Raw genomic sequence first — 12,648 nt, 5'->3', positions numbered from 1 at the left:
AGTAATAACCATAGTAGGAGGGAAGCATTAGTAAATCTATTGCTATTAAGGAAGTTTACCTTCAATATTCCTTTTACACTTTGTAGGTTTTGTTTTGTTTTACACAGGTTTCTATTGTTGGATAATAACCAAAATGCTAGGACTCAAAGGGGAAATGTTTTAGGGTAAAATTAATGTTTTCAGCAATTCTCTGAACAAAATAGTGACTTACCTTTAATATTTCCTCACCACATCCATGGGACTTCAATCAGAATTGTAACCGGAGCAGTAAAGCTGATCATTAAACTCACAATGACGATCCGGAGTCACATGACTTGATTGATTTTAATTAGCAAAAAGTAAATTTCCATAAAAAAAAGTAAATTTCCATAAAAATAGAAATTGCCATTTCAGTTTTAAAGAAAGTCGTACAGCCTTTTTTAAAAGGTTGTACGACTTTCTCACATGTACTGCATGTGACCTTTTATCAACAATCATTGTGTTAGGGCAAGAAAGTTGAAAGTACCACTGAATTATTATTATATTTCTGCAAATAGCAATAAAATATAAAAATCTTAAATTCAAAACTTAAACCTTTTATCTTATAAATTGAAAAACAAAATGTAGTAATTTCCATTCCTGATTAGTACAAGAAAGCGTTAGTTGTATTAACTATTGGGATGCCACACTGAGGTGGATACGACTGTCTTGCACTAAGCTGGAAATAGCAGATACAACATCTTAAGTATCTAATGTTAATTATTTTCATAATCAATAAAAAAACCTAAAAGTTCATCCAAAATGGTGCATACAAATGTACAATGATAATTGATATGTACGTCACTCACCCGTTGAAATGAACACAACAAATATGATTTTTTACTGTCGGGTTTAAATATTGCTGGTGTGATGTGGTTAATTGTAAAACTGCAAAATAGAATAATAAATTGACACATTGAAGGGTATTCATCACTTTGGAACACCTTGTATCGTGTAAGGCAATCACCTTATAATAATAACTAGCAAATAATTTATTCATGACTTCCTTATAGGACAGTGAAATGTAAGACTCATGCTACTCAACTTATGTAATAAGTGGCTATAGGTTAGTCCACTACGAATGTCAACACATGATACTACAACAAGACCTATATGGACAAATCAAGACATGCTTTTATACCCATTTAAAATCATAGGATGATAATAAATGATGATGAAAATGTTTGTGTCGGTGTCCATCAAGAAAAGAAGTATGGCACAGTAACACAACAGTGCAAGTGAAAAGGAACAAAACAAATTGAAAACATGATTTAAAGGAATGACGAATTGGTTATTTAAGTAACTCCGACATCAATTAGACATACGGTATTTTGTTCCATTAACCACACAACCTTAAAATTAACATAAAACAAAATGTGAAAATATTAACCGCCCATCCAATGCTGTCAAAATACTTTCATTAATAAGCATGTTGAGTGACTAAAGATATCCAAAATGTGCACCAAAATTAAATTATGATGCCTTTTCATAGTGGGCAGATGTATATTAAAAATACTTCCCAATAACCACCTGCAAATGCCTTTAAAAGGCCAAGTTTGAGGTGATGATTCTGACATCAAAATCACATTTTACTTACTGTCGGCTGCCATTCTAAATCCAGATAAACAGACCTGGACACATTTTTGACACCATTTTTTGAAAGAGTGCACTAAGTAAATGCTATCAGAGGGTGATGGATGACTATTCAACAATGTTAAAAGTAAGCGCCCACCCAAAATGACTTTGTTAAGCTCCCTGGGCAGTTAATGGAACAAATACGATAATTGTCAAGATTATTTGGAGACTGCCACCACCTAATGTACATTTCAAAAAACATTACTGACTAGCACTAGCCGATGCAAAAGTTGGCATGCCCAAGGTGTGTGCAATTTGTGGGACATAAAAGGGAACTGGTTCTACAGAATTATTTGGAAAGTGCCACCACCATCTAATGTATAACAAAAAACCAATACTGAAGAGCACTAGAGCCAATGGGAAGGTTGGCATGCACAAGGTGTGTGCAATTTGTTGGATATCTGATTGAAGGGAATTGGGCCAGTTCTACAGAATGGGTAAAAAATCCAGGTGCTTGTTTGTCAATCCATGGATTGGAACTATCCGATAACCATCATATTATTTATTTACAGATCCATGGATGGATTCCAAGTGTTAGTGCTACTAATATTCTGTAATGATACAATAGACATTGTCAATGTATTTTAAAATAAGTAATTAATGACATAATTTATTTGTGTGTCTTTTAGTTGCAGGCATGGGACAGACGTTATCTGAGCCCGTCACTGCCAAAGACTCATCATCATGCGAAAATCACCTCCTCAAAGTTGGTTCGTCATGCATGCAAGGATGGAGAATAAGTATCCTTTTTATTGAATTGTGTCCTGTGAATTATATGTTTTGACTGACTTATGTATACTTCACACAGATGTAGTTCTTGATGTTTTCACAGAATGTTAAAATTCTTTTGTAATTAAAGCCTGAAACTTTATACTGTACTACAATGTATGTAAGGATATTTTGAGAAATTAGCTTGAGAAGCAAATTGTGATACATACAAAGCTCAATATAGTTATTTGTAAAGCAATGGCATGTCAGCAACAACAACGAAGAGTACAGTGGAGTCGTTAAATTAACATCAATGTTTAAACATTATTAAGGAACTAAACATCTCAAAAAAAGTAACTAACCCCTCTTAAATAATGACCATTATTCAAAAACGGGGGATTGTATTACGAATCTGTAAAATACATTGGAAGCACAATTTATTAATGCACATTTTGACACCTCATTTGCAGCAATTAACTAAATATTGACGTCACAGCGTACATTAATATAACTCAAGATTTGAAAGTTGCAGTAAATTGTATTGATTTTGTATTCAGTCTAATGGAAGGAAATCTGTGTAATGATATCCGAGTGTTTTTGTATTGTAAAAATGTGTATGTAAGTGCAACTTTCAAATCTGGACCTCACTACATTAAATTGACCGGTGTTTTGTTGTTTTCTGGGCTTTCGTATCAAATGAGGTGTCAAAATGCGCAGAAATAAATTCTGCTTCCAACACATTTTACAGATTTGTAATACAATAGCCCCTTTTTGAATAATGGCCATTATTTAAAGGGGGTTAGTTACTTTTTTTGAGATGTTTATATCAACATTTTTAATCCCCACACTCCCAGGGAAACTAGTTTCATTCATACAGTTTAAATCATTCTTGTAGTTTGTTCACATAATTTAATGAAGTAATTTCAGAGCTGTGTTTACAGCTGCGATATTCATAGGGATCTTGCAATGCATGCGTGTACACACATACTCTTGGACAAAAAAAGTATGATGCAGGAATTGACACATGGAATTTGTGTGTGGTTTTCTTATGTCTCATCTCATTAGTAAAGAAAAAAAAACACATACACAAATCAAACAAAATATATACCAAAAACATGCTAAGGAAAACTGTATGAAACAAGAAGGCAAAAGGCTTACACAGTGCTTAATCAGACCATACAAAATGTTTATTGGTCATTAAATAGAAAGGACAATTTTTTTAAACAAGGACAGTTGCAAAATTTGGAATAACACAAAAGGAATCAAATTGACCTGGTAAACATGGTATCAACTGAACTGTGCTGAAAGCAAGGTATTTTTCTGCAATGCACCTTTTCAGTCTTAATTGAACAACTTTGACATTGGTTTTCAAGTTTTAGAGAAAGAATCACAACAACAAAGCAGTTTTTATGTATAGTGCCATTTGATGAGCACATGACCACAACTCTTGACAAAAAAATTACAATATAATTTATAAACACAGTTGTCCTGAAATCATTGTGTGCGGTGAGTGGAGAAGATTTTTTAACATGAGTACTATATGTTTGCGAGTTATTGGCCTGGGTTGATGTTGTGTTCAAAGTCCATTGTACTAGTAGAGTTTAACAAATGACAAGTGATGACACTTAAATCTTCCTGTTAGTAACACAAGTCTGTTTCTACTACATGGCTGCCTTGTGAGCTAAATGGTACATGGGGAGCTGATTTTGCCAATTAAAGGTCCATTCAGTGATTTGCACATCCGGAAAATCATCAAAAATTCAGATTTGGTACCTTTGTCATGTGTTAACCAAAATAAGGAATTTACATGAATCTTTAATGCATGTACTGACAGTATATAAATTAACTACATGTATTTGAATGGGGCTTCAATACTGCTGTTTTCTTCATTTTTTGCCAAAAAAAAAAATTAAAAAAATACCAAATGACAATTTGAATGACTTATCCAGGTGGTGAGCAATTGTAATTCAATGGGATTATTTTGAAATTTTAAAACACTTACTATCACAAACAAGTAGGCCTATGTTAATAAATAATAATACAAGCTAAAACCGTTGGGGTTCGATAATGAACCCCATAAAACTAACTGAGTGTATGGAAAATACCATATGGTTGAGCGGTTTTGCTGTCTCTTCCCGCCGATCATGCCGCTTGCCGCCTGGACTTATCCTTCACTTTTAAGCAATTTATAAATAATTTTAACTTTTAACTTTGCTGGGATCACTGAATGGATCTTTAAAGTCAGACTTTATTTTTCCAAGTCAATATCCCAGCAAGTTTTTCACTGCCAGGAATCAAACCCAGGACCCTTGTACAGAATAGCCATACCTGTACAGCTTTTAGTCAGTTATGAGAAGACTAGGGTGTTAACCCCTGACTGTTCCCAACCTGTTTCAGTGTTCAAATGGACCCCAGTTGAAATAAGCTTCATAAGATAGGCTTTCTCAAGTGTTATCCAGGATTGTCAAATTCAAACAAATCAAGGCAGGTGTGGTACCCAAGAATTATACTGTTATTGCATACTGTGAATTGTATACCTAATATCGCCTTCCAAAAAAAAATGAATATACCAATTTGCCATGATGTTTACTCACTTTAGGTAAAAACCCATAGATAAAAACCCATGCAGCTGCAATGAAGAGTCATTGGCATCAGCGGCCGCTGATAGCTTATTAGCTGTTAGCTTAGGATCAAACCAGATGATATATCTTGTGGGAGAAGGTTCACTCTAATGATGAGCTAGTACAATTGTTGATGTTTTTTTGGTATTTAATTTTAATCCATTTTTATTTTTAGTAAAATTTGACCAGTATTGCTTCTGTTGTGAATATCGGCTTTCTGAGAAACATTTCATCCAAAATTGTTATATCCAAATACAGTTGGTCCAATGTTGATTGGTCCAAATACATTCCAAAAGATATTTTGTCCATGCATGCATACTGTGGTCCATCAAAATGTTGGCCGAAAAAATATATGGGACAAAGTATGATTTGGACTAAAATAAAGGGGACAAAATTTGGTTGGTCAAAACTGAATTGGACTAAAGGACATTGTACTTCGGATCAAAGTCTGAATTTTGTTCGTGGACAGGGCAGGAGGACCCATGGATTAAACAAATTAGGCCTAGATAGCAGTCTCAGAATTTTGCCAAAAGGCAGCTCTTCCTGATTATCGCAATCACATGTTAAAGTGAGTTGGTCAGATAGCTACTGTGATAAATTGCTGTCATTTATTTTGCCTAGCTAGCTCTATCTTCACTTGTGTCAATATTTTATTCTACATCCATGGTAAAAACTGGGATGATATGATGTCCAATCTATGATGTGCATATTCCGTTGAGTCTTCATACTCATTATTTTTTTGTGTGGAGCATGACATTTACCTTAGTATTTGTCTTACTGAGAGTGACATTTGAAGTATCCTCTTTTATTTTAAAAGCGGGAAGTGACATTTCTAGATGTGCTACTAGCTGACATGCACTATCTAGCATTTCAAAAATGGTTGCAGACCTTAAATTTCATTTTATTTACAAACCTTTGTTATTTCACCTTTGTGTAAGGGCCACCTTAATTACAAACCATGTAATTCTAGTATTTTGTACTTTTTTTTTTCATTTGTTGCTTTATTCCTTCAGGATGTGGAGTAATCAGCAAAAATAACACAATATATTATAAAAAACAAAAACAAAAAAAAAAGCCCATTCTCATTGCTAGTGCTACATATTTCTTTGATTGTGAGTGGATAAAAGCTTTATAAGTGCTTGAATGATATTGGATAAAAGGAGAGAAAAAGGAGATGAAAAAAAAAGATTGGAAAATAAGAACCCACATTTTGATTTTGCATGCAGACCATGTTATTTTAGGTTGATCAGAACATAATCAAGATTTTACATTTTAATTGTATTTTGTCAGCACAATCTTACATAAACTAGTATGACTGTTGTTGTTGTTTATATTGACATTTCACACTAGTACAATATCATCAAGGTCACGTAAACACACTTGAGAGCTGACATCACGTACAGTAATACCTGTTAAAATCACTGCATATCTCTAGATCAAAATAGTCATGGCTGGGTGTCAGTGATGCAACCTGGGTAATTGTATCACTATGGTAACTGACAGGTGCAAACCATTCAAATAGACTAATCAGTTGTCATGACAACAAAATTGATCTCTTTGGACCCATACTTTTTCCGACACCTTTCCCTTTGCATGTTTGTTGTGACAACTCACCTCTATACTCTCTAGGGTTGTGGACCATCATGGTTACCCATTTTCTCACTCTTGCATGAATCAAAAATGTTTTTCATGTTGTTATACAGGGATGAAAATCTTCCGGAAATTCTGGTGTCCGTAGGTGCAAAAAATATTTTTGCATGTGTGTGTATGGTATTTGTGTGGGGGTGTGTTTATGCATTTGTAATCACCTTCAAACAGGGATAGTGTGATACCCTACATTCCAACCATCCAGGCTGTTTTATTAGTCTGTGCTGCAGACCGTGTACCTATATTACCCATAGGGCGATAAACTACTTGGGACCACACACTCTTGGATACCATCACTACGTTCGCTTCGCTCGCTATTCGAGGGGCATGGCGGTTTGTGACTCGTGGCTTGACGTTGTGACTTTGCCGCTCTTCCCCCTCAATTGCGAGTAGTGTTTGACAAAGACTGTTTTATAAACATGTGCAATGGGCTATAATAAAGTAACATTTAAAAAAACATTGAGAGTGCCTCCATCAAAATAAAATCCGCAGTTGATAGGTTAAATGTCATAAAAATTGTGTTGTGTAACGTCCCTGGTTAACTGGTGAAAGATAGGAAGTAACATTTCCATTTGCATAGTCCTATACATGATCCCTGTTGGATGGTGGTTCCATTGAGTACTTTTTTTCCTGCGTGTGTGTGGGGGGAGGGGTGTTCATGTGTTTTTTGTGTACATTTTTCATAAACTGACTTTTGACTACCCTGATGTAGTATTCAGCAAATTCTAGCATATTTACCATAAGTAGAACATAGGCAAACAACCTAAACATTGACATCATCATCACTGCTAAATTGAACACGTAATGATCTAAATTGTATTTGCCGTGTTGTTGCTAGGAAACCACTTACACCTAGATAGCTATCAAAAGTGTATTGTGGGATACATTATAAATATGTTTGAGAATACCATCTTTCAACTTAGCTTAATTTGGCTCTGTTTGCTTTTCAAGAGTCACATCAAAAAAGTCTGAGTAACATCTCTCCTTACAGTATCATTGAAGATGAGTTTGAGGCCAATTTAATACACGTCTAGGTTTGGTGTTGAGAAACTCAATAACTTTAGGACTCAACTGACAAATATTATAAACATCTGTCAATTACACCAACTTAATAAAATAGACAACCCTAACAATAATATTATGTCTTAAATTTAAAATTATAACAACAGTCTTCAGGCAATAACATGATTAGCAACCAGTTGGAAACCCTATTTTTCATTTCATCAATAATTTTCAACTATTATTGATGATGTAGATATATGTATTACAAAAATGATTGACAATTATGAATTCTTATGATAGAAAGATCTGATTTAAATACAATTATATGGTATAAATCCTTAATGGCACTTTGTAGACATGGAGGATGCACACACAATGCAGCTACACATAGATGATGACAAGGAGGCAGCATTCTTTGCAGTATTTGATGGACATGGAGGTAAGTATGTCACCCTGATGCCCCCTGGATGAGATGCACATAAAGTATTCTTTGCAGAAATTTAAAAAGGAGGTTTGGGATATCGGAAGTGTGTCTTGTCTCAAGTTGAGAGAAATGCCATGGATTTCGCAGTAGCAGAGTCGAATCAGTGCGTTTACGCGGTTGCATCGCCAGCATACAGACGTATCGCCAGCATACAGACAAATCGCCTATACGCATGTGTAAATGCCTTCAGGATACACCTAAGGTTAGCACACATGATTCAAATCTGCCACTGTGAAATCCAACATGGCATTACGCTTGTTGAGATGAGACAGACTAAAGTATAATAATTTCAACATACATGACTGTATACAATATACAAAGCCCCAGCTGGGCCGCCCTAACCTACCGCAATTAAAACCTGCCATAGACCTAATTCCTTGACCCAAACCCAAAGCATCATGGACGCGTACTGAAATGTCAATACAGTGCAGAATCCCTGCTCATTCTACTCCTTGGTTATGAATTGTTTTATTCAGGATATGGATTCATCCTTGGTGATGATAAATACTTATCAGACCTAGGCAGGTGCTTTGATGACTTTGTGCCCTGATGCAAAACCGGTGTATAAATCATACATTATCATAATATAGCTTATAGACGAATCCAACAAGCCAAGTGATGGTCAGTATTCAGTCGGCCATTACTGGATCCCGTCTGCACCAAACTGGGTGTTGTTACTGCCCAATTGGGTGGATTAAATCCCCTTAAAAATTGATGTTGAATTGTGTTGTGTTGTAAACTTTCATTATTCCGAAGTTGTCTATGTGTAACACGGGTGATGGAATGCAGTTTAATATCCCCACCAAGGCCACATCATTTCACATTTTAGGTGGGATAGACCTAGCTATGGCTGCCATTGAGGTGTAGGATTGGTGAAATTGGATTCATCTATAGCAGAGCTACATCAACATGGGTGTGTAAAGACTACAAAATGTATACTTTCCCCTGTACATGTATGCCATGTATGTGGGGGTGAGAAGGTGTGTGGGGGGATACACACATCACAAACGTGGATACACCTGCAACCGTGGACAATGCAAATTATAACATAAAAATGCATTTAAAAGTGGAGGGTTTGAGCTGATTCAGGACAGGTCTTGGTTGGATAGGAAGTTGTTGGATGTGGGTGTTCCACGGTGTGTCGATTGAAATCCGGTGGGGGTGTCCTTGGTTAGATAGGATTAAATCATATGCAGAATGAGGTCCTACAAAACAGGAGTGGGTTGGTAAGGAGTGTATGGGGTGTGTGCAAGATGGGAGATTCCTGGCTTTATCCTGCCAGAAAGTTGGGAGATGTCCAGGAATAGCCCTAAAAGTCCTAAATGTTTTTCACCATAGGGTATTTGATGAATTTGATACAATTGGTCATTAATAGCTCGTGGATGTCATAATCAGCTAATGGATCAGAATTGGTGAACATTTGGTTTATTGAGCTAGTCTTGTGTATTGACTTTCAATCAAAATTACAGTTTTCTTATGTATCATTTATAAAGTCAAATACAAAGCAAATTGTAATAAGGTAAGCCTATTATGTCGCAATTCCTTTACACATTCCCTGCAATTATTTTGAAGTTAAAAAATTATACCAAAAACCAACAAACAATATCTTTGTATGAAAATCATTTTTAAAAAGTACTGCTACACTTGTGTAGAGGTTAAGATATATTCTAAAAATACTTGCAGTTCAATTTATATTGAAAGTCACTCAATTCTTTTTTTCTCTCACTCTCTCTGTCTTATGGTTTTATATATTTTTTTTTCAGTTAAGTGGTGTTTGACTTGTCCTTACCATTGATGCATTAGCTTGCCTATATTCCAGTGTTTGTTATGGAGTACTCAAACTCTGATTTTAACAGTATTCATGTGTGTATTGTTGCATTCTGAATAGGAAGAATGTTCTTCTGATATCAAATAATTTGTTTTTTTGTTGAAGTATTCGTAGGTCAAAAACCTTTTTTGATAATTTTGTTTTAATTTCAACAATTCTTTATTTTGCAATTTTTTCTTTTCTCTCTTTTTCATCATATCCAGGAGCAAAAGTGGCCCATTATGCTGGGCAACATCTACATACCAAATTAGCTAATCAAGTGGCGTATAAAAGAGGAGATATAGTAGAGGCTATTAAGTCATCGTTTCTTATGATTGATGAAGATATGTTAAAAGGTATGTATTCATATTCAGTCCATAGAACTAGATTGGAGAAGCCAGACTCCATATTGTCAGAAGGTTGCACAAATATTGCAAGGCATTTCAATATTTTACTGTGCTTGCTTGGCTTTGCCTCTCTAGTGCCCTGTGCTTGCTCATCTTTAGACCCTTCTTGATGGACTCAGCTTTTAAGAATGCACATTTCACATTACACTTAAAGGACCAATCAGAGATTTTCTGTACAAAATAATTTGCTTATCTGCTTGACCAAATCCTTGGCAGGTAGCACCACCTTACGGTATTCGATTTCAGGGGCCTTATTAAAATAATTAAATAAAAGCACAAATTGGGAAGTTACACACATAAACATTAAAAATACAGTGTATCTAAAGTCAAAATAATTGTAATCCTAAGCTGGAAGATTAATATGGTCATTTTATTTAGACATTTGACAGAATTTAGTTGTACAGGTGCATTGAAAAGGGGTGCTTTTAATAAACAGTTTTCACTTGTTGTTTGATCAGCTTGTTGTCAGCATGCCTTATTAGTGATGTTTTTTGTTTGTTAATACAGCTGTTGTTGTTGTGATTTTGTGGAGGTGATTTAAGTTGTGGTTCACATTAATAAAATATTGAAACCTTTCAAATCTATCAAACTATACACACTGAAAGTAAATTATAATTGATCACTTAAATGCCACTTGGGATATAATTGACCGCAGCAATGTGTGATTTTATTATTCTATTCCAAAATGATTATGCTACCAGTGTGATTTTGTGAACCATTTGGTGCTTACTTAAGTCTGACATGATTTTCATGTTTAATGAAGCATTTTACATAGATACAGCTAGCTAGCTAGCAAGCTAGTAAGAGAATTTTATTATATGAATCAAACCATCAGAGAAAACAAAGGTTGGAAAATGTCAAGGATTGCGTCAATATTTCAGAGCTTCTATTCCACAGAGAGTGCTTATCATTTGGTTAGCATGTATTGGGGGATATTTTTGACAACCAGTTAAAATAGAAATAAAATTGCAATTTTCAAAACTTTCATGAATTATATAAACAGGACACGGTGGATTGGGAAATCAGAACATGAGCAGCTCTGACAAGAGAAGAATGTGAAATTTTGAAGATGCATTTAAAGGGGCATTGAGTGATCTGTCAATTCCAAATTACACTATTCATCACTCATGTCATTTTCTTGAACTTTTTGAATATTTAGAACTATTAACTAACCACTACAATGAGTAAGCTGGACACAGTGAATTTTCATGTCAAAATAAACCCAATCTCAATTCTTTATGAACCTGTCTGAATTCAATACAGGACATGATCTCAGAAACTGATGTTTTTCAATTTTCTTCATATTTTGTCAATATTTCTGAAAAGAAAAAGGTTTCAGGGTTTTGTCTTTATAAGTAACCAAACCATAGTTTAGAAATTTATATTTATTTGTATGTTATTATAAATTGATTAATTAATTTATTTATCTATTTTTATTTTTTATTTATTTTTTGTTTTGTTATTTATTTTGTTATTTATTTACATATTTATTTATATATTCATTAATTAATTTTTGTGTTTGTTTATTTATTTATTTATTTATTTATTTATTTATTTATTTAACATTTATTCATTAAATTATCTATTTGTTTATTTGTGTTCTTTGAATTCTCTTTGTTTGTTTCTTTGCTTGACTGAACTAGTTCACCAGCTGTCACTATAACTATATCTAACATACATTGTACCCCTTTGCATTTGTCTCTGTTTTATCACCCCATAATTGTTGGTAGCTTTGTAAATATATTTTATATTTTGTTCCATATGTTCGGAAATGTACAGTTAAGTAATAATATGAAAAAAAGACCACTTACATGTACAATAAAGGGAAAGAGCATTAGATGTGCAGCGGCGTGAGAGTGAGAATCTGTTTATCAAAATAATAGGCATAATGTACATCGCATTACAGGGGATATATCGGAATACAAATGTAATTGAAATTTACACAATGAAAATCTGACTGTTTTATACCTCTGTTACCATGGCAACTAAATGTTATGGTTAAAGGTATTATCAGTGATCCACAGGAATATGTTGTACAAATATTTCAAATTTGTACATGTACTGGTTGTAGGATAAGTCTAGATTTGTGTTTGTTTTTATGAAAATAAAACTAAAGAAAATAGTGAGCCTGAATAAATTCAAGTTCCATTGAATTGGTGGTTCCAGTAAATGTCCAACATCAAATATTATTTGAATCTTATACCATGCATGGTGTCTTGACATACCTATCTACTTTTTTACACAAAAATGCACACATCTGATGTTTGGTATTTTATCTGATTTAGAGATAGTACCTTTAATGCAGTTCATGTTGTTAAT

At 34.2% G+C, this 12,648-nt stretch overlaps 1 protein-coding gene across 2 annotated transcripts in view; it reads left to right on the top strand.

Moving 5' to 3' along the window:
* LOC140161329 (probable protein phosphatase 2C T23F11.1) overlaps positions 1-12,648 on the top strand; it is a 54,795-nt gene that overhangs the window by 22,410 nt on the left and 19,737 nt on the right. The window contains exons 1-4 of one of the 2 annotated variants that reach the window (XM_072184809.1): positions 2,021-2,090; positions 2,283-2,393; positions 7,987-8,070; positions 10,147-10,278. In XM_072184809.1, coding sequence (XP_072040910.1) covers positions 2,087-2,090; positions 2,283-2,393; positions 7,987-8,070; positions 10,147-10,278 — 331 coding nt within the window. In that variant the 5' untranslated portion in view covers positions 2,021-2,086. Of the gene's footprint in view, positions 1-2,020; positions 2,091-2,282; positions 2,394-7,986; positions 8,071-10,146; positions 10,279-12,648 lie in introns of those variants that run through there. The other variant, XM_072184810.1, reaches the window with a different exon arrangement.

This window comes from Amphiura filiformis, chromosome 9, assembly GCF_039555335.1.
Source record: "Amphiura filiformis chromosome 9, Afil_fr2py, whole genome shotgun sequence".
Classification (NCBI taxonomy): Eukaryota; Metazoa; Echinodermata; class Ophiuroidea; order Amphilepidida; family Amphiuridae; genus Amphiura; species Amphiura filiformis.
Note: the sequence above shows the minus strand (reverse complement) of the source record. Positions and strands in the feature narration are given on the sequence as shown.